The 24361-nt window shown below is 42.5% G+C and overlaps 2 protein-coding genes across 2 annotated transcripts in view; both read right to left on the reverse strand.

Moving 5' to 3' along the window:
- LOC147336841 (stonustoxin subunit alpha-like) overlaps positions 1 to 8457 on the reverse strand; it is a 28067-nt gene extending 19610 nt beyond the window's left edge. The window contains exons 1-4 of the mRNA XM_086285645.1: positions 8287 to 8457; positions 6411 to 6587; positions 5089 to 5265; positions 1725 to 1898 (exon numbers count right to left, since the gene is read on the reverse strand). The gene's annotated coding sequence lies outside the window, so the exon portion shown is untranslated. The remainder of the gene's footprint in view (positions 1 to 1724; positions 1899 to 5088; positions 5266 to 6410; positions 6588 to 8286) is intronic.
- Positions 1273 to 24021, reverse strand: LOC147336843 (protein NLRC3-like). Its single transcript, XM_086286229.1, has 9 exons — positions 23944 to 24021; positions 20523 to 20652; positions 20166 to 20267; positions 19093 to 19171; positions 18744 to 18930; positions 16815 to 18615; positions 13774 to 13947; positions 1725 to 1841; positions 1273 to 1303 (listed from the first exon to the last, which is right to left on the reverse strand). The coding sequence occupies exons 2-9, from the start codon at positions 20639 to 20641 to the stop codon at positions 1273 to 1275; spliced, it is 2610 nt and encodes an 869-aa protein (XP_086142355.1). The 5' UTR covers positions 20642 to 20652; positions 23944 to 24021.
- Between the last annotated feature and the right edge of the window lie 340 nt (positions 24022 to 24361).

The raw sequence follows: 24361 nt of genomic DNA on the forward strand, positions 1-24361 counted from the left end.
TTTCTTTGCAAGCTCCTTTGACTACGATGACCTGGATGACTGAGAACCTTCACAGACAACGTAATTCTTTACTCGTTTGATCTGCTCCTTACCACAAGCCACCAGACGTAGAAGGTTTTGGACTTTTAACTATATTTTCTTAAGTTTTACAACTTTTCTTACCGTTAAAAACCTCGTTATGGCCATTCATGCTATACAAAGTACCGTAATTGTCGGGCTATAAGCCGCTACTTTTTGCACAAGCTTTGAACCCTGCGGCTTTTAGTCAGGTGCGGCTTTTCTATGGATTGTCCATGAGCGGATTTGTTTTGTTTGTTCTGCTGTTGTACGGCACTACGTTGCCTGGCGGAAGGATCGGGGTTCAAGAGTGGTATGTTGGTCATATGTCCATCCGCCAGGCAACGTAGTGCCGTACGAAGTAGCGCGAAAAACAAACTTCAAAGTAGCGCTACGCATTCAGCTGGAGGCGTGGATGATGAGCGGCGATAAACGTGCAAAAAGCAAGTTATGCTCAACTCCACCATTGGATTCTGACAGCGTGGAAAAGTGTGAAAACATCCACGATCACCAACGGATTTCGAAGGGCTGGACTGCTGCATGATGGAGAGGACACCGCCATTGCCCTTCAGAGGGTGTTCGACTCTGACACTGACAACGAGGATTTGTTTGGTTTTGTAAGTGACAACGAAGGAGAGAAGCTGAGAGTGGATGACAAAGCCACCCTGAGCCTGTTCGTTTCCGACACTGGAGAAGAGGACTTTGGTGGTTTTAGTGCGCAGGAAGAAGAGAAAGATGGTGAATGACTGACTTTTCTTCTTGTTAAAGCCGTGTCACTGCACCTGAGCCTAAAAGGTAGTCTGAATCTATTTTTCTGGTGTGCTGTAGGTTATTGTTATGTACTACATTTGTTACTCATTTATGAAGCGCAGTACATGTTTCGTACTTGTAATTACCGCTACTTGTACATATACCTAAAAAGTTGTGCAAATATGTACCCATAACTTGTTTTTCAAAATATTAATAAAAGTGATGTGTCTCCAAACAGCCATCTCTTTCCTGACAATTCGATTTGTGCATATTCTCTTACATATGATAAGTCAACATTGAAACACCTGTGGCCTTTAGTCAGGTGCGGCTAATGTATGTACAAAACAGGATTTTCCCCTGATTTTAGCTTGTGCGGCTAATATTCAGGTGTGCTCTGTAGTCTGGGAAATACGGTAATTAGACATGTGCGATATCTACAGAAATGTCAGAATCTCAGCTAAAAGTTCACAAAACCATCTCAACAATCACCAAACAGCTAAAACAGCAGGTGAACAGATTACACAAAATAAGATGTAAACACAAATCCCCTTGATCATCAGTTTTTTTAAACATGAAGCGTAGTTTTTGACGTTTATTTACTACTGGTTCAATGAATTTTGGTTGGACAGTTATGAAACCTGCAGTCTCAGAATCTGTGAGAAGTCTGTTTTCAGCACGCAACAGCATTGTTGTGTTGTGTGCTGTGGATTCACCTCTGCAAACTCATCACTGTTTTACCATCATGTTTCTACTTAGACAATAACAAAGAAAGCTGTTCCCAGGAAGTACTTCCCGTCTTGTTAACATAAGAGTATGTTGCCCTTCAAAACACCTCCACTTCTCCTCTTATTAGAGGACTGCCTTATTATTAATCTGCTAATTCTGTCAGTTGATGAAAGAAAAATGCTTGATCTCACCTGAGAGTTTCCAGTTTACAGTGTGGACTCTTCAGTCCTTCAGACAGAAGCTTCACGCCTGAATCATTCAGGTTAATGTTACTCAGGTCCAGCTGTCTCAGATTAGAGGTCTGAGAGCTGAGACCTGAGGACAGAGCTTCACAGCTTCTCTCTGTCAGGTCACAGTGACTCAGTCTGAAAAATAACAGATAAACAATTACAAAAATAAAACACTTATGTTGAAGTGTAATGAGATACTATTATATTTAGCAATATTTAATCTTGTTTTGTCAGGAAACTGAGCACTTATGCAGAGCAACATGTGGAGAGAATCAGAGGAGAAGAAGTGAAGAGAGAACAGCAGTAAAACAACACTGAATCGTTCAGTGTGCTTTTGATATCAACAAAATGTGTCAAATTTCTTTATTTTGTATTTGTTTTAGTAGAATTGATGATTATCACTTAGATAACAACCACAACCCAGGTCTAAATTGCACTTTGGTAACAGTTACACCCAGAAATATTTCAGAAATGTGGACAATTTGTGCTCCATTGTATTCAGTATTGAACAAACTGAGTACCAATGACCACTTAGTATTTTTGATATTTTATTTGAGTTGTTCCAACCTGATCTGTGTTAACTAGAATAAACATTTAAAAACTAAAGCTATGATCACATATTTACTTAAAGAGCTTTGTTGGAGGGTTTGACCACTGGCAGCAGCCTCAGAAGAGCCTTTTTAAAGGCTCATCTTCTCACTTAGATCATTTATTTCTACTTACATTTCTTTCTGGGAAAAATGGGGATTACTTTGAAAACAGGAACTATTTTCCCCAAAAATCAGCCCTGGATTAGTAAATCTCTCAAACATCTTCTCAGTCAGAAGAAGCTGTCTTGTTATGAGGGATAGAAGAAAAAGATCGAGGCACAGAAACTTGTCGAAAGAGAGTTAAAGCAGCTAAAATCAGGTCTAAAATTAAAGCAGAGCAGAAGTTGAATAAAGGACACTCAAGGCTGGCTTGGAAAGGAATGAAGTCCATGGTGGGGATGCAGAGCAAGGACCAAAGATGAATGTGATGCTGAATCAGCAGAAGACTTGGACTCATTTGATTCCAGCTTTGATAACATTGATTTCAATTAAGAGCTTTGTGATTGTAGGAAAAGGCTGGTAGCTCTGAGAGTCCCACTGATGAGGTGTCTGTGAAGGTTCGCAGTCATCTAAAGAGCTTAGAAAAACAAGGCATCTGGACTTCTTTAAGTTTCTTGAAGACATTTCACCTCTCATCCAAGAAGCTTCTTTATTTCTAGGGTCAGATGGTGGAGAGTCCCAGATTAGCCTGTGTACAAACAGACTTCAACCATATGAGAGTGAGTGAATGAGAGCACACACAGGACACTCTGATCTCTGAACACTGGAAGTCCCAGGCTTTTCTAACCCAAGTCAGCCAAGTGGAAGCTAAATTGGCTAGTCTTTTAGCATCAATTCATATGTAAATTAGGTTGTTACCTGAGAAGTAGGGGTGTGTGAATGATTGCTGATTTCTAACTGCCAACTGCCTCTTTGTTTGTGTGTGGGGGTGGGGAGCTGCTAAAAGCTGTTAACTTCCTTTTGTGTTGAGGTGGATGCAATTGTTATCTTGCGGGGGTTTACTAGGGTTCCATCATTACATGACTGCTGGTCAGCAAACCTGGGAAACCCACAGCATAACCCTAACCCTGCTGTATATTGCAAGTAAACCTGACAAGTTTGGTATCAAGTTTTGGGTGGCCTAAAATCCAACTACATTTGCAATGTCTTCCCATATCTTGGCAAGGACCCCAATCGTCCCAGTGGGGAGAGACTGTCTGAAAATGAAGTGATGAGGCTGATGGAACCATTCCTAGACAAGGGCAGAAATGTTACCACGGACAATTTCTTCACATCGCTTTCACTTGCGCAAAAACTTCTTAGACGGAAAACCACCATCCTCGACTAACTCTCATATGGCTGGGAAGAAGGCAAGAAACGAACAGTTGCTTTGGACACAACCCTCCACACCTATCCCTGGAAAAAGAGCCATGTGTCAGGTCAAACACAAATGCTTTCACTGCTACACATACACATGTAGTAAATGCAGACTACAGATACTATGGCAGTGCCAGGATAGTGAGTGATTGCTGAAAATATTGAAATGTACTCACTTTTTATTATTATTTGTAAATATGTGTACAAATGGTTGTTTTTTGTTTTTTGTACTGTTTTTATCAATAAATTTCAGCAACAAAGGAAATACACCCATGTGTGTTGATTTCTCCCTAAGATGGCAAACTGAAACAAGTTTCCTTGTGGCCCAGGAAACTAACGACTCCAAGTGGCTCAGCATGGCCCCACCTTATTTACATAACAAAAGCAGCAGTTCACAGGTAAACACAGGATATTAGCTAAAAGCCTACCAGCCATTTGGCTGGAAGGCGGGTTTTAAGAGTAGAAAAGCCAAATGACTGCTCTCTGGGACTCTAGGTGTGAATGTGTGTGACGCAGTGAAAAAGAGGATTGTACTGCATATACTGTGACTGACAAACAGAGTTTAAAGAGAAAGGTGTTTGGATTAAAATGGATTATGCTAAAGTGAACGTGCTAATGAAATCTGAACTGACTGAAATGTGAAGTGAAGATAATTCAGATGTAAAAGAGAGAGAGGGGGTGTTAATAAGGTGGGGCTGAAGATCAGTGAAGGGCATGTAAACAGCTGATTGGCTGAGTAGATATCAGATCGACAGTTTCACGGTTTTCCCTGTGGATTATAACTTCAAGAAGATGTGACATTCATCAAGGAATCCTGCTCTCCGGATTATTTCCATGAATACTGAGCTGGATCACATCTACAGGACTGGAATGGCCATCTCACCACCAACCTCACTGTGCACATTCACTTTTTAACCCTTTGTGAGACACTAAAGGTGTAAATCTGCGTATTTATCTATGTTAGTGCAAACTCCTCTAATAGGTTGCTTTGGCCTTTCCAAGTAATATCTTCCCTTGGAGTCTGCAGTCCAGGCTCCTAAAATCATCCTAGTTTAACAAGCACTACAATCTAAAGGAGAGCTGCACTAACAGGTGTGACTGATGAGATCTGACCTGCAAGGATACTCATGTTTATGTATATCAGGACAAGCAGGGAAGACCTGGACATCAACTCTGTCAGGCTGCCTGAGTCCTCTCACCCACATCAGCTCAGAACTCTGCATTATCTACTGAGTCAGACTCAGAGGATCAGGGATCAGAAGTTCTACAAAGAGTAGAACCACACTGCCTGTATAGAGGTCTGTGGGCCTACTGATCCACAGTGTCAGCACAACTTTCACATCATATTCATCTCAGCACAACTAAAACATGTGACTGACCTCAGAGTTTTAAGTCCACATCCTGGACTCTCCAGAAGAACACAAAGATGCTTCACTCCTGAATCCTGCAGCTTGTAGTTGTGACTCAGGTCCAGCTCTCTCAGATGGGAGGGGTTGGACTTCAGTGCTGCTGCAAGATAATCACAGCTGATCTCTGACAAATCACAGTCCTTCAATCTGAATAAAAAAATGAAAGATGTAAGTTTATTAGACAAAGTGTGACCTTGAAATCATTCAGTGTTTCATCATCTGTTCAGAGCTGAAGAAGGTTCAGAATGTAGAAGTTTAGAAAATGGAAACTCCAAACAGCTGAAGCCAACAGGAAGCAGCTTCAAACAAACAAGACAAAAAACTCGGAATGCTTCACATTAAAGTTGTACATTTATCATAAAAAAATGAAAAAGTCGTGTTTTTCCTTCAAGGAACAACATGGCTTCACTTTTAAAGGTGAAATATGAAAGAAATGGACATATTTGAAGTCCAACACCATTTTCCAGTCACATTATTAAAGCAAAAAACTACAATCTCATTTTCATTCCAACAAGTCATCTTCTGACCCTTTATTATTATTGTTATTATTCAATATTTATAGAGGATGTTTTTAAATTAGGCTCAATTATGTGACAGACATTTCATCCCATATCAGTTTGGCCTCATCCTGGGCCGGATTATCCAGCACACACTCTGACCACAGGCCCAGGGGCCACGCACAGCTGGGCTCCATCCAAGAGACAGGAAACAAACCAACACAATAATAAAAAGCACCGTGTGATCTTCTTACATCTTCAAGACAAACATACATTGCAAACTTTCTTTCTTTTCTTTTTTTTTTTATAAAGCTCTGACTTGTATTATGAGTCTGTGGTCTGGGAGAGAGTCTGTAACGCTCTGTCTGCAAAATACAGTAAATAATGACCAACGTTGGGCAATTAATTATATAGTTACTTCTTCAAAAAAGTTACCGAGTTTTGAAAACAACAAAGTTGTTTTTTTTTTTGCAGCTGTTTACCTAAAAATGCAGCCAAGGCGTTTTTTTTTTAAAATAAACATTTTAAACTATTTACAGAACAATCAGCTGTTCTGATGCCACATAAATTATTTGTATCACTCCAAAAAATAATTTCTGTCCACTATGAGATAAACGAAAACAACAGCCTGATACCTGCAGGTCTGACAACAGGAGATATATCACTGCTGTAATACCTGTACGATTCAGCAGTCGCTTGAATGTCAGTATAATATCAGCCTGATGTCTGCAGTTTAGTGTCAGCACAACTTTCACATCATATTCATCTCAGCACAACTAAAACATGCTGACTGACCTCAGAGTTTCAAGTCCACATCCTGGACTCTCCAGGAAACCACACAGATGCTTCACTCCTGAATCCTGCAGCTTGTAGTTGTTACTCAGGTCCAGCTCTCTCAGATGGGAGGGGTTGGACTTCAGTGCTGCTGCCAGATAATCACAGCTGATCTCTGACAAACCACAGCCCCTCAATCTGTATAAAGAATGAAAGATGTAAGTTTATTAGACAAAGTGTGAGCTTGAAATCATTCAGTGTTTCATCATCTGTTCAGAGCTGAAGAAGGTTCAGAATGTAGAAGTTTAGAAAATGGAAACTCCAAACAGCTGAAGCCAACAGGAAGCAGCTTCAAACAAACACAACAAGAGAAAAAAACTCTGAATGTTTCACATTAAAGTCGTACATTTATCATAAAAACAGGACAAAGACTTGAAAAAGTCGTGTTTTTCCTTCCATGAACCACAAGGCTTCACTTTTAAAGGTGAAGTGTGAAAGAAATGGACATATTTGAAGTCCAACACCTTTTTCCAGTCACATTATTAAAGCAGACAAACTACAAGCTCATTTTCATTCCAACAAGTCATCTTCTGACCTGGACTAACAACACTGGTCTCTATGTGCAGCTGGCTGTGAGACCGGTGCTCAGGGAGCGTCTACAAAGTGCAACACTGAAAGAACATCACACACTCATTTGCTTCCAGCACTTTCACACAAACATCTACTGTCATCATTGTCACCAAACTCTGTGGATCCTTTATTGCAAATTCAAACGGGATCAAATGGTCAGACAAAAGAGGGTTATGAGGAAATATGATGAAATGTTGTGTATTAGCAGCAAGTTACTGAATCATTTTCCTCAGAAAACAAACAAAATGATTGACAAACATGTTTTTACAAACTCAGTGTTGGACTTGGATCAGCAGGATAAGCTGATGTTTAAAGGCATTTGAGTCTCGCTGTATGAGAGTCCAGTTATTACTCAATATTTATGGATGATGTTCTTTCAGTGTTGCACTTTGTAGACGCTCCCTGAGCCTCACAGCCAGCTGCACATGGACCAGCTGACATTACCCGGCATTAGAGGCGGCTGTAAAAAAAATGGATTTTCCTATTTAAATGGTTTTAATTTGAATAAAGCGATGTTGATTCATTCAATCCTGAATCGATTTTTAATATAAATGTATTTTTCCAGAATCTCAGGTTAAAGCTCCCAAAAGTATTTCAACAACAAGCAAACAGATAAAACAGTAAATGAGAGCAGCTAAACACACAAAGATGGAAACACAGAGCGTGGATCGTTCACTTGACGGCACGTACACGGACACGCCGTCGGGGCTGAAAGTGGACAGCTCACAGATCCTGAAGCTGCAGGTTTCATCTGTCTGTCTGTTCTGTTTGATCCTCAGTGACTTTGACACAAAGGCCTCTGCTGTGATGATCACACCTCTGATCAAGTCTCACAGTGTCAGCTTTGTTTTTATACATATGGATATGTGCTGATAAATGATCAGAATTATAATATTTCCCACTGTCTGCTGTGTGCCGTGACCTTTGACCTGCTAAAGACAGTCAGCTGTGGATTATTCATTGTTGTGTCTGATACTTAGAACTGTGAGGAAGAACACTACACAGTTAATCAGGGTCCCCTCTCTCTGAATCAGGAAAGGTGGGCAGGCCGCGTGTGGGCCGCGGGCCATACGTTGAGTCTCACTGTTTGAAATGTGAACATTGTTCTGCTGCAGTCAATGGACTAAACCAGAGAAGAAGAAAACAGACTTTACCATGAAGATCCTCAGTGTGGATCAGTATAATATCAGCCTGATGTCTGCAGTTTAGTGTCAGCACAACTTTCACATCATATTCATTTCAGCACAACTAAAACATGCTGACTGACCTCAGAGTTTCAAGTCCACATCCTGGACTCTCCAGGAAACCACACAGATGCTTCACTCCTGAATCCTGCAGCTTGTAGTTGTTACTCAGGTCCAGCTCTCTCAGATGGGAGGGGTTGGACTTCAGTGCTGCTGCCAGATAATCACAGCTGATCTCTGACAAACCACAGTCCATCAATCTGTATAAAGAATGAAAGATGTAAGTTTATTAGACAAAGTGTGAGCTTGAAATCATTCAGTGTTTCATCATCTGTTCAGAGCTGAAGACAGTTCAGAATGTAGAAGTTTAGAAAATGGAAACTCCAAACAGCTGAAGCCAACAGGAAGCAGCTTCAAACAAACACAACAAGAGAAAAACTTCTGAATGTTTCACATTAAAGTCGTACATTTATCATAAACACAGGGCAGGGATAGCTCAGTAGGTAGAGTGGTGGCCCCATGATCGGAAGGTCGGGGGTTCGACTCCACTGAACGGCTACTCTGAGGTACCCCTGAGCAAGGTATCGTCCCTACACACTGCTCCCTGGGCGCTGCATTGGTGGCTGCCCATTGCTTCACTGGGTGAATGGGTTAAATGCAGAGGAACTATTTCCCTATGGGGACTAACACGCACATTTAAACACAGGACAGAGACTTGAAAAAGTCGTGTTTTTCCTTCAAAAGGTTATATAAAAGGTTGGAACTGTAAAGAAAACAAACATATTTATAATTATATAGTTAATTCTTCAAAAAGGTTACTGAGTTTTGCAAACAACAAAGTTTGTTGCAATAAATACTGAATAGTATCGTTGTTATAAACAACAATACTATTCAGGAAGAAAACCAAACATTGCAGATATTTTTATCATAACTCTGGTTTTACGTGGCCGATCAACACAATTTAAAAACTGGTATAAAGTCCACACTTTGTCCGTCAATTGTTCCGTCTGTCCTGCTCACATCTCCAATGGTTGTACACGTTGTCATTAACGTGGCTTCACTCCACATCAGCCGCTTTGCTAAAACACCGGTGTCGGCACATAAGGACGCTGTCATAGCCTGTCAACGACGTTGATTAGCTGTGTATATACGAATGTGAATCGCATCATTGGCTGGACTATGGGATAAGGTGGCATCGTTCTAATCCCATACGGGAGCAGCCAGTCACTTACTGACTAACACTGCAAAGCAGAATTGTTAAAGTGTTAATTTTAATTTCAATTGAGATTTGATTTTTTTTTTTTTTGTGCGCAACACAGATTTTCTGTGTGCAGAGACCATGCCAGCAGTGTGCAATTGCACGCGCGCAGCTTAGAGAGAACATTGGGCACCACCACAGTTCACTTCAGCAAAACTTTACTTCAGATTTGTTTTCATGTTTTGATCCAGTGATGAGAGCCGTTTCCCCCATGTCCAGTCCTTGTACTAAGCTAGGCTAAACATGTCCAGTGCCTGTCTCTGTGCAGCTTTTAATCTGATGTTAATAAAGTAGAAATGGAGGAAGAAGAAAATGACTTCATCAATCAACATGCAGCTACCAACCCAAATGGTGAGGTGGTGGTTAGTTATTACTGTTGTTTATGATCCCCTACATTATCCTACATTCAAATATATTCTCCAGCTACAATAGTGTTTGTGTTCCTAAAAGGATTTCATGAATGTGTTATTGTTCATGTCACATCTGTATGAAACAAAGAGGAAGAGAGGTTTATCCTTCATGATCACAAACTGTTCCAGGATGTAAACCTGAGATCTGTGTGGAGCAGCTGACCTGTACGATGTGCTCAACACAAACATTATTTACCATCAGTTACTGTGTGACTGAACCACGTGGGTGTATGAAACATCGCTTTTAGTTTTAATAGCACATGGCAACATTCAGACGGGAATCTATACAGTAACAATTTGATTTGTTACATTGAGGAGACTGTTGAAGGGAACGATGAGGGGAAACTGTAGCAGCAGCAACAGAAACCAGGAGACAAAGCTGAGGTCTGGGTTCCTCTATGCTACACACAGCCTCCTGCTCCTGTACTTTAGTAAACACATAAATATCTCCAAGTACACTTACTTCAGAAACTCTATTAAACTCATTACAAGTTTAGTTCAGCTTTAAATTACTCACAACATCATCACACGAGTAAACAAAGTAACTCACACAGCTACCAGGGCTCTAGACTAACTTTTTGCCATGGGCGTCTGATCATTTATCAGTACTGATCATTTATCAGTACTGACTTCATCAGAATTGTGAACATCACAGCAGATGCCTTTGTGTGAAAGTAACTGAGAATAAAACACAGAAAAACATGAAGGAGATTTTCCTGGACTGGCTTTTTATAGCAGATAACCTTAAAAATATTCTACAATGTTCTGCATATAAAGTTTAAATTTCTTCAGTATTGAACAACAGAAAAAATAGGCTTTCTTGTCCGAGGTCATTTAAGCGAAAAAAAGAAAAAGAAAAGAAAAAGACAGCAGCCACAGCGCTGTAAACAACTGTAGACTGGTGGGTAATAAGCAAATGAATAATACAGAAAACAGAGATTTGAGACGGGAAACTGTTCTTGAAGTACAGAGAGAGAGAGAGCTAGCTGTGCATGAAGTGTGATTTTAATAGTCATGGAAGCAAAACAGGAAAATTCAGCTCGGTGAACCTGCAGCTAAGAATCAGCACAAAAATACATAATCACAGCGCGGACCGGACGCATCAGAATCGCTAAGCTCCGACAGCGTGTCTGTCTACAGCCGTTGGGTGAGAAAGCCGAGAAAGACAAAGTTGATTCTGATGCGTCGGGTCCGTTCTGTGTTTACGTCTTTGTGTGGAATCCGTGTACCTGCTCTCACATGCTGTTTGGTTGTTGTTGAAATGGTTTTGTGAGCTTTAATCTGAGAATCTGGCGTTTCTGGCAAAACACAGTTATGCCGGGCTCACACTGTGCGATTTTGTCAGTTGCGCGATTCAGCTCCTGCTCAAACTGTACGATTGACTCACAGGGGTTAGAAGTTCGTAGGTCACGATGCAGGGTCTCACACTATACGACCTGATGCTCTGATGCAACCTGAGTGCTCACACTGTGCGTCCATAAAATAAGCAGAGGCGGTGGTGTATGTTTCATGATCAACAACAGCTGGTGTGATTATGCGAACGTGCACCCGGTCAAATCCTTCTGCTCACCGGACCTGGAGTACCTGATGATTAAGTGCCGGCCATTCTGGCTACCGAGGGAATTTACAGCCGTGATTATTACGGCTGTTTACATTCCCCTACAAGCCGACACTGACCGAGCACTCAGGGAACTGTACAGCGCAATCAGCAGTGAGGAAACCGCACACCCAGAGGCAGCGTTTATCACAGCCGGAGACTTTAATAAGGGAAACCTGAAGAAAGTCTCACCAAAACTCCACCAACACATCCATTTCAACACTCGTGGAGACCGGCTACTTGACCACTGCTACACCTCTTTCCGGGATGCGTACATTCGGCCAATCAGATCACCGCTCCATCCTGCTCCTGCCCGCCTACAGGCAGAAGCTGAAACAGGAAGCTCCAACCCGGAGGGCGGTGCACCATTGGACGGACCAATCGGAGTCTACGCTGCGGGACTGTTTTGATCACGCGGACTGGGAAATGTTTCACGTGGCTGCTAGGGACATTGATGAATACACAGACTCAGTCTGCGGATTTACTGTATCAGGAAATGCGTGGAAGATGTCGTCCCATCCAGAACAGTTAAATCCTTCCCAAATCAAAAACCCTGGATTAATGGAGATGTTCGCGCGGCACGGAGCACCGCCTTTGCCTCCGCGAACACATCGGACTACAAACACGCACAGTACCAACTCCGGAAGACGATCAAAGCAGCCAAACACTAGTACAGGGACAGGGTGGAGCAACAGTTTGACAACGCTCGGAGTATGTGGCAGGGACTAAACACGATCACAGACTTTAGAGGGAAAACCAGCACACCGCAGACCACGGCCTCTCTGTGTGAGGATCTAAACGTATTCTACGCTAGATTCGACACAGCGAACACCATGAGACCGGACAGTGTGCGCAACGCGGATGACGTCAGTGCGCACACTGTGTCTGAGGAGGATGTGCGGAAGTGCTTCAGGAAGGTGAACGCGCGCAAAGCTACTGGTCCGGACGGGATTCCCGGCCGCGTCCTCAAGTCATGCGCGGCTCAGCTGGCTGGAGTGTTCACACACATCTTCAACCTTTCCCTCTGTCTGTCTGTAGTCCCAGCCTGCTTCAAAATGGCCATGCACAACTCTGTTGCTTGTGAAGCTCGCACAGAAGAATTTCACTCACATGTGCTGTACCAATGTACCTGCACATGTGATGTGACAATAAAAGTGATTTGATTTGATTTGATTTGAAATGAAGGTTATAACAGAAATTCTGTCGCTCGCTCTCCCTCTCTGTCTTTCACTCACACAGACACGCACACCACCACCATCAACTTTGCTAAATTGCTAATGAAAAACCTTGATCAGGCAGCTGTGATTGAGCAGCAATGTAGATCCAAATATTTCCACGGTTGTTGTGGTCGTGATAATTTTGTGAGGCCACATCGAAAAGGCTCAGATGAGCTTTCCAAAGTTCTACAAGTGCCTCCATCACTTGTGTCCAGATCACACGCTGCACTGCCGTGCTGTGCCGTCTTTTTCGCTGACATTTGTGTTTGCGCATGCGCAGTGTGAGATACTGCGGTGACACCCTCACGACGGTCGCGAGGAGGTTTGAAATCCTCACGACCAAGCGATTGATGATCGGGAGCTGGTCGTGAGGTGTCAATCGCTTCTCGTTACCCCACGTATACTACAAGATGCACGACACACGATGAAGGCCAAAATCGGGCCGATCGCCAAAACGGTCGCACGACTCAAAAATCGGCTCAAAATGGGCCAAAAATTGCACAGTGTGAGCCCAGCATTATATTTAAAAGTCAATTCAGGATTTAATGAATTGATATTGTTTTATTCAAGCTACTCACCTCCCACTTCCACCTGCACTTTCAACTGGACCACGGCCAATCAGAGAGGTGCCGCCCCTTACCATATCTGATTGGTTTAGTCCACGATAGGGGCATAATGTGTGTCTGTTGTTGACCACAGGGAAGGTTGCAGATTTTTTTTTTTTTTTGCTAACCGAACAGTTGGTCGCACAGGTGCAACCAAATATTTTTTTTAGTCGCACCACTGAAAAATTTGGTCGCATTTGCGACCAAATTGGTCGCACTCTAGAGCCCTAGCTACTGTTCAAGTTTAGTCATCTTTAATACAAATATACCTCATTATTATGAATCTCACACCCACCTGCTCATTGAACTGAACAATAATTCTGTTTTACCATTGAAACAAAATATGTGACTGTAAAAAATTCTTCAGACGGTAATTAAGAATCTCCTAAGCAATCCAAAGATAAAGAAAAGTTCACCTGCCAATTCTATAAAGCTTGGTTGTTTATACAATAATATCTTTTAATGATATGTTTGGATCCTGACCTGAGAGTTTCCAGTGTACAATGTGGACTCTGCAGTGCAGCAGACAGAAGCTTCACTCCTGAATCCCGCAGGTCATTGTTACTCAGGTCCAGCTCTTTCAGACTAGAGGACTGGGAGTTGAGAACTGAGGACAGAGCATCACAGCTTCTCTCTGAGAGGTTACAGCCACTCAGTCTGGAAGAAAACAAACAAATTAATTAAATCAGTCAAATGAAACATTTTTTAATGCCAGCATGCAATACAATTATTGGTTAACTAAATAGCTTCATTAAAACACAACTCTTCTTCTATATCAGCACTTACTCCTTGTAAGCTCCACCTGCTCCACCTTCTGAGTCAGAAGACATGAAAACAAACTGTAAATCTAGTAGAAACATGATTGGAAATCTTCTCAGATCCATTTGTACATTTAGAGCCTGATCCTGAAATATAGCAGCACTGACATTCACAGCAGCAAAGGGTTCTTGCTGATCTGAGCTGGCTTGGCCCTGGCTTATTGAAGATTAAAGAAAGTGGAATCAGCTGTTCAAAACCCCACAAGACTGCCCGCTGTGACTGAAACAATGGGGCGGATCGTGACTTCTCAAAATGAGCTCATTGAACGCACCACGGATAAGATCTTGAAGAAGCTCATGGCGGTCGTGAGTTCTCAGACTTTGCTCATTGAGTGCAAAACAGATAACCTCTCGGAGAAGCTCGTGGCTCTCCAACGGGAGATTGAGAAACGAGTGACCGACTGTTAGATCAGCTGTGAAATTGACATGCAGTTGTTCGCACCAAAGAAAACCACCATCATTTCATGCGGCTAACATACTGGCGCCAGCTGTGGTCTCAAGGCTGGAGCTGAACATAACAAATCTCACCCTGATAACAGACGGTGTTTAGACTGTTCCTTCCCATCCTAAGCATGCCTATCCCCTCCCGATGCAGACGATGGGTCGAGGGGACCAGCGCTAATGCTTCAGGCCCGGATGCGCTGTCTACACCGGCTGTCTCTTACCCTTTACCCATCCCTTTTGCTTGTCATGTGTTTCTATGGCGTATTAAGAGTTTTCATGTGCTCTGCGCTAAGGTCATTTTTTTCTGTTCTCAAACTGATCTCCCTGTTGGAGCTCAGTCTGGGGGGAGTTCTTTTTTCTCCTCATCTTTCCTGATGTTGTGCATTTTCCGCTGTTCGGTTCCGGGTCGCTGCTCTAGCGGCTGACCGGCCAGCTACCTAGCCTGACCTGTTTCCCCAATGTGATGTTTGTGTATTGTATGTACGGTTGGCAAGGTCAGTATCCTAATTGCCCCTTGAAAATAAATACAGTGTTCTGAATCTGAATCTGAAAAGATTACAGAAGACGACTCTGTTCAGTAAATATTACGCTCATGCTGTCAAGAAATACCAAAGGTAGGTAAAACTCTGGTTGTTGCAGCCATCCAGTATGACATGCTTTGTACTGTTCTGCTGCAGTTTGTGACATCTGGTGGATGAGTTGTGAAGGATGATGAAAGAAACACTTCACTCAATGTTTTTCTTCTAAACTGGATGTAATTTTGGCAGCCGAGAGTTTTTCACAATCTATCCTGGCTGCAAATAGGAACACAACAAATAACTAACTTTACCCACTTGGATCCTTATCATTCAAGATTGTGAAAAGATTCTCTACTCAGAGAATACTGGTGATTTTAGATGAGAGAGATGATTTGGAAGATGATGAAGGAGAAGAGTTTTCAGAACTTGAGGCCTTTTGTCTTCACTGTATAGGACAGAGGAGACAGGAAGGGAGGGTGAAGTGAGGAGAATAACACACAGGAAATTGTCTTGGGCAGACTCAAACCAGGCCCTGGAGTCACGACTCTAACTTTCAGTACATGGGTCACCTGCTCAGCCAGGTAAGCTAGTCAGCAGTGTGTGAGTTAATTTGAAGACAATGATGACTATAACTCAGGTAAATAAAAATACTTATCATCAACCAACAAGGGGAAAACAGTGAGCTTGAATGACCAAGCTTTGACCAAGGGTGGCTCACTCCTCGGTCTTCTTGCCCAAGGAGTGAACCACCCTGCATGGCTATCAATGTGGTGCAACCAAGGCCATCATACAGTACAGGCCATTCAAGCTGATTTTTAACTTAAAAATCATCTAGATTAGGATATGTTGGCTGATCTGAATTGTGTTCTAGATGCAATCACAACAAACAGAGAGCTGTTGTGTGTCCAAGGTGAACAGGAAGAATATATACATGCATAAAGTCAATAAAGTCAGGTTTGCTTTAGACTGTGCTGCAGTTTATCATCAAAGACTGACAAACAGGCACCATGCTGCCAATAAATGGCATCAAGTCTGACTTGAATTTTTTCTTTTTTTTCTTTTTTGTTTTTAATCAAGATTAAATTTCATAGCAACCACAGGAGAGATAACCAGGGAAGGTGTGCTTGAGGGGATATAGCTAAAACAGCTGGTTTCAGACTGAAGATGAACTGAGGTGCTGCACCCAAGTCTGCAGGTTCAGGGAGGGACAAACATCTGCTGCAACCAGATTGGAGTGAGAGGAGAGAGCAGGCCAACAACAACAAAGAAACAACAAACACACTGTGGAAGACTGAAGCAGAGTTTAGTTTAAAGTGGAACTAAGGATATTTCTCTGGCTGCTATGATTCACTGAGTAATTCAAATGCTTTCTTTAATGCAGGACCCACCATCCATGCATGTAAAAGCAAGTGTTTCACCAATATTTGTGACTAAAAATAGACCTGCAGTAGAAATGTATCTAGGAGCATGCATGTGAATATAAAGTATCACAACATAAGGCACATGCAGTCTAAGTTTTTAAACATAGACTGATAACATAACAGCAGCAGTGATGATCAGAGTTTATGGTGAATTCAGCGTCTCGAGTACACCAAGTACTTGAGGCATCAAAGAGGTCACAGTTGTCTTGGAGAAATCCCAAAACTTTAGGATACAAATTCATAAAAAGACAGAAAGCCTGGTGAAATAAATTACTGACACAGTTGGATGTTAAAAGTAAAGACATGAGTACAAATGTACTCACAGAGCTTTGTTGGAGGCTTTGACCACTGGCAGCAGCCTCAGAAAAGCCTCCTCTGAAGCAGAGTATTTCTTCAGGTCAAACACATCCAGATCTTTTTCTGATGACAGTAAGATGAAGGCCAGAGCTGACCACTGAGCAGGAGACAATTTATCTGTGGAGAGACTTCCTGATCTCAGGGACTGTTGGATCTCCTCCACTAGAGAACAATCATTCATTTCATTCAGACAGTGGAACAGATTGATGCTTTTCTCTGCAGACAGATTCTCATTGAGCTTCTCCTTGATGTACTGGACTGTTTCCTGATTGGTCAGTGAGCTACTTCCTGTCTGTGTCAGCAGACCTCGTAGGAGAGTCTGATTGGTCTGCAGTGAAAGACCCAGGAGGAAGCGGAGGAACAAGTCCAGGTGTCCATTTGGACTCTGTAAGGCCTTGTTCACAGCACTCTGGTGGAGAGATTGAAGTTTTGGTTTGTTAAATAGTTTAGACCATGTATAGGTTGTTTGTTGTTCTTCCAGCAGATTGAGTCCAGAGTTGATGAAGGTGCGATGGACATGAAGAGCAGCCAGAAACTCCTGAACACTGAGATGAACAAAGCAGAACACCTTGTCCTGGTACAGTCCTCTCTCCTCTTTAAAGATCTGTGTGAACACTCCTGAGTACACTGAGGCTGCTCTGATATCGATGCCACACTCTGTCAGGTCTGATTCATAGAAGATCAGGTTTCCTTTCTGCAGCTGATCAAAAGCCAGTTTTCCCAGTGACGTAATCATCTTCCTGCTCTCTGGACTCCAGTGTGGATCTGTCTCAGCTCCTCCATCATACTTGACCTTCTTCACTCTGGCCTGAACCACCAGGAAGTGGATGTACATCTCAGTCAGGTTCTTGGGCAGCTCTCCTCCCTCTCTGGTTTCCAGCACATCCTCCAGAACTGTAGCAGTGATCCAGCAGAAGACTGGGATGTGACACATGATGTGGAGGCTTCGAGCTTTCTTGATGTGGGAGATGATCCTGCTGGCCTGCTCCTCATCTCTGAACCTCTTCCTGAAGTACTCCTCCTTCTGTGGGTCAGTGAACCCTCTGACCTCTGTCACCATGCCAACACAGTCAGGAGGGATCTGATTGGCTGCTGCAGATCGTGTGGTTATCCAGAGGCGAGAAGAGGGAAGCAGTTTCCCCCTGATGAGGTTTATCAGCAGCACATCCACTGAGGTGGACTTTCTAGGGTCAGTTAGGATTGTAGTTTTGTGGAAGTCCAGAGGAAGTCGACACTCATCCAGACCATCAAAGATGAACACAACCTGGAAGTCTTCAAAGCTGCAGATTCCTGCTTCTTTGGTTTCAGTAAAGAAGTGATGAACAAGTCCCACCAAGCTGAACTTTTCCTCTTTCAGCACATTCAGCTCTCTGAAAGTGAATGGAAATATGAACTGGATGTCCTGGTTGGCTTTGTCTTCAGCCCAGTCCAGGGTGTATTTCTGTGTTAAGACTGTTTTCCCAATGCCAGCCACTCCCTTTGTCAGCACTGTTCTGATTGGTTCGTTTCTTCCAGGTGAGGCTTTAAAGAGGTCTTCTTGTCTGATTGTTGTTTCTGGTCTGTCTGGTTTCCTGGATGCTGTTTCAATCTGTCTGACCTCATGTTCATCATTGACCTCTGCAGTCCCTCCCTCAGTGATGTAGAGCTCTGTGTAGATGTGATTCAGAAGGGTTGGGTTTCCTGCTTTAGCGATCCCCTCAAACACACACTCAAACTTCTTCTTCAGCTTAGACTTAAGGTTACGATGATAAACTGGAGCTTGAAGTTCTGAAAGAGAAGAAAAATAAACACTGAATTCCAAAAAGAACTAATCTTTAAAACATGTTGCTCCATCTTCCATCTCTGGAAAATGTTCATTTATCCAGCAGCTTAAATCTTTACAGAAATCCTCTTACTGCTCTGCAGACGGTCAGCCAGCTCCTCCTGCTTCATTCTCCTCAGGAAGTCCACTATGATCTTCACAAATGCCTCTCTGCTGCTGCTTTTCTGACTCTCTAAGCATTCTGGGTAACCTGGACTCAGAACCTTCTGGATCTTCTTCAGCTCGTTCTTCACAAAAGTGATGATGTTGTCCTCCAGCAGCTGGAACAGAATACTTTATGAATGAGCCAATCAGACTGAAATCATGGAGCCAAACATCAGATCCATGTTGGACACACTGACGATCCACTGGTCTACAAAGAGCAGCATGGAGATGACAGTGAACAGAACAGATGTAACAGTAGTTGTTGTACATGTACAGACCATAAATATGGAGTCCAGCTGTGTTTGATGCTGCTGGGCAGACTGACCACTGGGAACCTCTGAGCTCTGCTGGTCCACTCTGTGGAGGAACCATGAAGAATTAGTTCAAGCACAGGATAAAGATCCAGGAGTTTCTGCTCAAATAACTTCATCTGAATCAAGTCTGTCAAGTTTTAAACTCTCAGATTGTGAACATATCAGTAATTTTCAGTCTGTTTTCATGGACGTCCTTTCAGTGGTGATGTCAGGGATGATTTTGAAGAAGCTCATTAAACTGAACCATCAGCAGATCACTGCTCCAAAACCAGAACATGATCCGAGGTCACCCTCCACCACCAGAACACCAGCTTTAGTAACGTGGTAGATCAGTGTAGTACAGATCAATAACTGATGAGTCATTTGATCAAAATCACTGAGTGCTTCACGTCTGACCCTGTGATGCTTCTGTAGACATTTTGCATATTTAATGAATGTGTGACAGTTTTACATTCATTCTATGAACACAGTGGAAATGTTGTGTTATAGTCTCCATGTTTTTTCCAGCATCATAAATTCTTAAGTTCAGAAAATTACATTCTTTCTTCACAGGTGAAAAACAACAACATTTATTCTCTATTGAAATCTGCATCGTCCACTCCAAAGGTCACAATCTGAAGGTAACATCTGGTTTTGTTCCCTGTGGTTAACTCTGAGCATCAGTATGGTGGGATTTATCCACTACATCCACACCACTGTGGTTCAGTGTTGTCCTGATGGAGTAACAGCAGCCAGTATGATCCAGGCTTTAGCTGCTGGGTCTCTGTGTGACCTCTCAGACTGTTTAACAGATCAGACACAAAGAGAATCAGAGCAGCTCTGTTCTTTAAAGACAAACATGAACCCACTCAGGTCACACTTTCCCCACAGATATGAGCATCACTGTCCTCAAACAGCAAATGACCAAGTCTAACATTTGGATCTTTTCTCTTTCATTGTTTTCTTTTTAATGAATCTTTGTAACAATCTGAGGATGTTTCAGGTCATATTTATCCAGGAAACACAAACATGTAAAGGAGTCATCACAGCTCTCTGACCTCGTTGCTCCAGGTTCAGCACTGAAGGCTGGAGGTTGATCTTTGGACCGGTCACTCCTCACAGACGGACAGCTGGACCCTGCAGACTGTGACCTCTGACCTCTGCAGACACAAACATGATTGAAGCAGCTGTGATCACACAGACTGCAGATAATGCAGCTGTTTCCTGTAAGTAAAATCCTCTTAGATTAGAGTTCAGCTTTTTACAGGAAAACTGGACAAAAGAGATTTTTGTAATAAACTCATTTTCATTTCCTCTCAGCTCACAAACACAGTCAGACAATCAACCAGAATCAACACTGATTATAATGTCAGTGCAGAATTATTTCTGTTACTCAATGAGTTCAGCTCTCTGACCTCGTTGGTACAGGTTCACCACTGAAGTCTGGATTATGACCTTTGGACCCGTCACTCCTCACAGACGGACAGCTGGACCCTGCAGACTCTGCTCTGTCCTCCTCTTCCTCCATCATCATCTTCAGTCAGTCTGAGAGGTAAACCACAAACACTCAGTGAGTTCACATTAACAGGAGTCACTGAGTTACAGTCACAGGCAGCTCCAGCAATGATCCACTGATGTGTTTTTATTCCATGTAAGAATGTTTTTATTGACAGAGATGACGTTTGTGTGTCAGTGATGCAGTGACTGTTGTTGTTACCTGTACAGGCTGGTTAGACTCTATGAAACAGATCATACAGATCTCTGCATGTTAGAAGAGACTATTAAAGGTCATGAATGAGACAAAGGCAGGGAGGCGTCCTTTACAGCTAAACAGCCGAGTGAGAGAACAGCCAGCACCTCTACATTTATCACATTATACAGCACATGTATGATACTGACAGGGATGAGAAGAATTTAGTGATTCTGATTCCATCATTGATAATACTTATTGATAGGTTTTGTATTGTTGATATTCATTTATGCTTAGAAATATTTACTCATATATGCTTAGAAGTATATAATCATTTGTAGATTGAAAGAATGTCTCATGAGGGGAGTGCGTTCACTCCTCTAGAGTGTTCTGGCATAGATCACACCTCCTAGCTTGCTGATATATGGGTTACCAAACACACGTATATCTCTTTAAGTATAGGGCTTTGGAGTTGACGTCACGCCGCAATGCATTGTGGGAGCGCGGCACCATTTTCGGGGTCTACGAATCAAATCAAACACAATGTGTTGGAACGACGATTACAAGATGCTTAAAAGCTGCTCAATAGAGAATGGACTGTATAGAGACCGATTGCGTCCAGAGGCGAAGCAGCAGTACTTGCAGAAAATAGCGTGCATTGGAAATGTGGACCCGTATGAAATACGGCCGTGGAGTAGAAACCCTGAAGACCAACCGCTATTGACGTAGCCTGATATATTTCATACCTTATCTGTGGAATCAGCGCGTACAAGTCGTCATTCAAACAAAGGTAAGTCAGCTCGAGTACTGCATGTGAAATGCGTTTGATTTCCCTGCAAACATTCACATTAGTGCAGCATAAATTCATTCATGAGGGGAAATTACAGTGAGAACGTGTGGAGGCTGTTAGAGGGATAACATAGTGAGTTCAGTGCATTGATGTGACATTGTCCTGAAGGATTTAGTTATTCTCTATGGTTAAAGAAATTGCACTAATTAATTCACATTTATTATAAATCATTCTAATTATACATCTTGCTTCTATATTTGTATCTTGTGTCACTAAAAATACATTTTATTTTAATTTTATACATTGATTAATGACCTGCAGAATCTCCTTATCATATTAAGTGATTCATAATTGTCACTTTATGCTTTCTCCATCTTGAAAGTGATGACATCCTTGCATTACATACTTTAGGTTCATTTTCTGCAGGCAGGTTTCTGACAGAGAACAGGCAGATTTACACTATAACATGCAGCGTTCTATAGATGGACACATAAAGAAATGAAAAATTACATGTATGTGCTAACTTTCTTGACACTTTGTTACATTTATGATAAAGTAGATAAAACACATTTGTGTCGGCCTTGGCTCATAGTTCTTGTCTTTAAATGAACTTTGTCTGTGTGTGTTTCAGGTGCTGCACTCTCAAAGACTGAATGAACCAGCATTGCAGCCATGGGTCACTGTGAGCATCACAGGGAAGGTTGAAGCCGCCCACTGCACCTGTAAGGCTGGAGTCGCAGAGACCTGCACCCACGTCACTGCTCTTCTGTCTAAAGTAGACAGAACAGTGTTGATCTGTGGCACAAGGACTGTTACAGATGAACCTGCATACTGGGTTTTGCTGGGTAATGTGACCAAGATACAGCCAGAGGTTGGCCATAAGATAGACTTCTCCTCTTCAGCTGCCCAAAAAAGGCTCTTGATCAAAACATAGACAGACCATCTGTATTGAAAGGTAAAAGGAGCCTCAAAACAGAAAAATCCCACCTGCTACTGTGGAGGAGTTGTCACTGCTATAATGCCATGATGTTTTATCTAGGGGTCTAGATTTATGGTACTCTTTGTGTGTATGTAGACGTCATATGTTAATGAACTTATGCATATTCATGTAACCTCAATAAAAGAACAGTGGTACGGGAGAACGGACGAGAGCGACTGGGGTCAAGCGAAGGAACGGCGCTTTGTCCGGTCATTTCTCCCATGCACAAGAAACATGAAGTCTTTGCCTACTTGTGTCTTGCTTTGCAGTGTAATTATATTGTCTTCAACGTTCCAGCGAATAGGTTCAAGCTACAAACCTATCACTTATTGATTCTCAGTAGCTCTGCTTTGACAGTCACCACCATCACTGAGCAGCATATCAAAGACATTTGTGCACATTAACTGCATGTTGTGGGTCAAATGTTTGTGCATGTTGGAGGCATTTCCTCTTTGTTGTGATCTGTGTTGGTCATTACTCAAAACAGTCATTATTACACATATTACACAGAACACTTTAATTAAAAGTAATGGAGTACATTACTTCATTACTCCTCATAACATTACTTTGATGTTACTGTGTAAAATGAACAAATGAGCATGTAACAACATAAAGCTGAGGTACAGCCCCACACACCAACACAGATCCTGATGAGGTCACGTGATGTTTCTCTGAGTGTTTATGAACACAAATCAAAGATGAAACAGCACAAAGACACTTCAAAGTGATTCTACTGTAGAAACATGAACAGGTAGAAACCTGCAGCCTGACTGCTCATCACTTTGTTACCTGTTCAAGTTCAGCAGCAGCAGCTCACTTTATCACGGTGCTGGTCTGAGGTCAGTGTTTACTCAGCTTTAACCTCACTCTGGGTTCTTGGCTAGCTTAGTGTTAGCTTAGTGTTAGTATGCTGTGTGCTAGCTTAGCATTAGCTTAGTGTTAGCATGCTGTGTGGCTAGCTTAGCGTCAGAGCTCTGCAGCTGTCTCGTGTGTAAATATTAATCACAGTGACAGTAAAGGAGGTAAAGGGCTGTGGCGTCATCACGTACTCTGCGTCCTCTGTGGACTCCGAGTGAACTCACAAAGTACAAACTACAAGTACACAAACACGAACATAGCTCAGAGTGGCGGACACACTCGGCCTCGTTGGTCCAGTTGGTGTGAGTCCGTTACCGTGAACTATGGAGCGGCAGAGTTGTGCTGGAACTAAGCTGAACACAGCTGATGTTAGCCAGGAAACATTACACACTGACTTTAATGGAGAGACCGGAAATTCAAACACACACAGTTTGTTGTGTGAAGAAATCAAACATGAGCTGAACAAACAGTAAAGTTCCTAAAGACAAACTGTTAAAGGAGGAAACAAAGCAAACTTACAGTTTCTTCACACACCAACAACAAGCTCCACTCCACACCTGGACACTAAACACAGACACAAAGGTGAGCTGCTTCCTGGAAGGAGGCGGGGCTCAACCTGAAACTCAGCACAGGTGGGAGGGGCTCAGCTCTGTGTGTGCTGATGTGTTAACTTTAAAAATATGCCGTCTGACTGCTCAGACTGAGTCAGAGTAAAGTTCACATGCTGACGTGTGGAGACATGAAACCTTGTTGTAGCTGCAGGTGTGAACACACTGATGCCAGATCAGCTCTGCTGTATTTGTAACATGAACATTTCTGCTGCAAAGCTTCAAATGTTCGGCATGTTTCTCTGTTTCCAGTCTATAGATACAGTCACACTTTCTACCTTCACCTGTGCAGTAAAGACTGAGAGCAGAGCTGAAACCAACCGTCCAAT

This window comes from Aulonocara sp. 'chitande type north' Nkhata Bay, linkage group LG3 (assembly GCF_057382095.1).
Source record: "Aulonocara sp. 'chitande type north' Nkhata Bay isolate Kocher_YH1m ecotype deep benthic linkage group LG3, A_spYH_male_GT1.1, whole genome shotgun sequence".
Taxonomy (NCBI): Eukaryota; Metazoa; Chordata; class Actinopteri; order Cichliformes; family Cichlidae; genus Aulonocara; species Aulonocara sp. 'chitande type north' Nkhata Bay.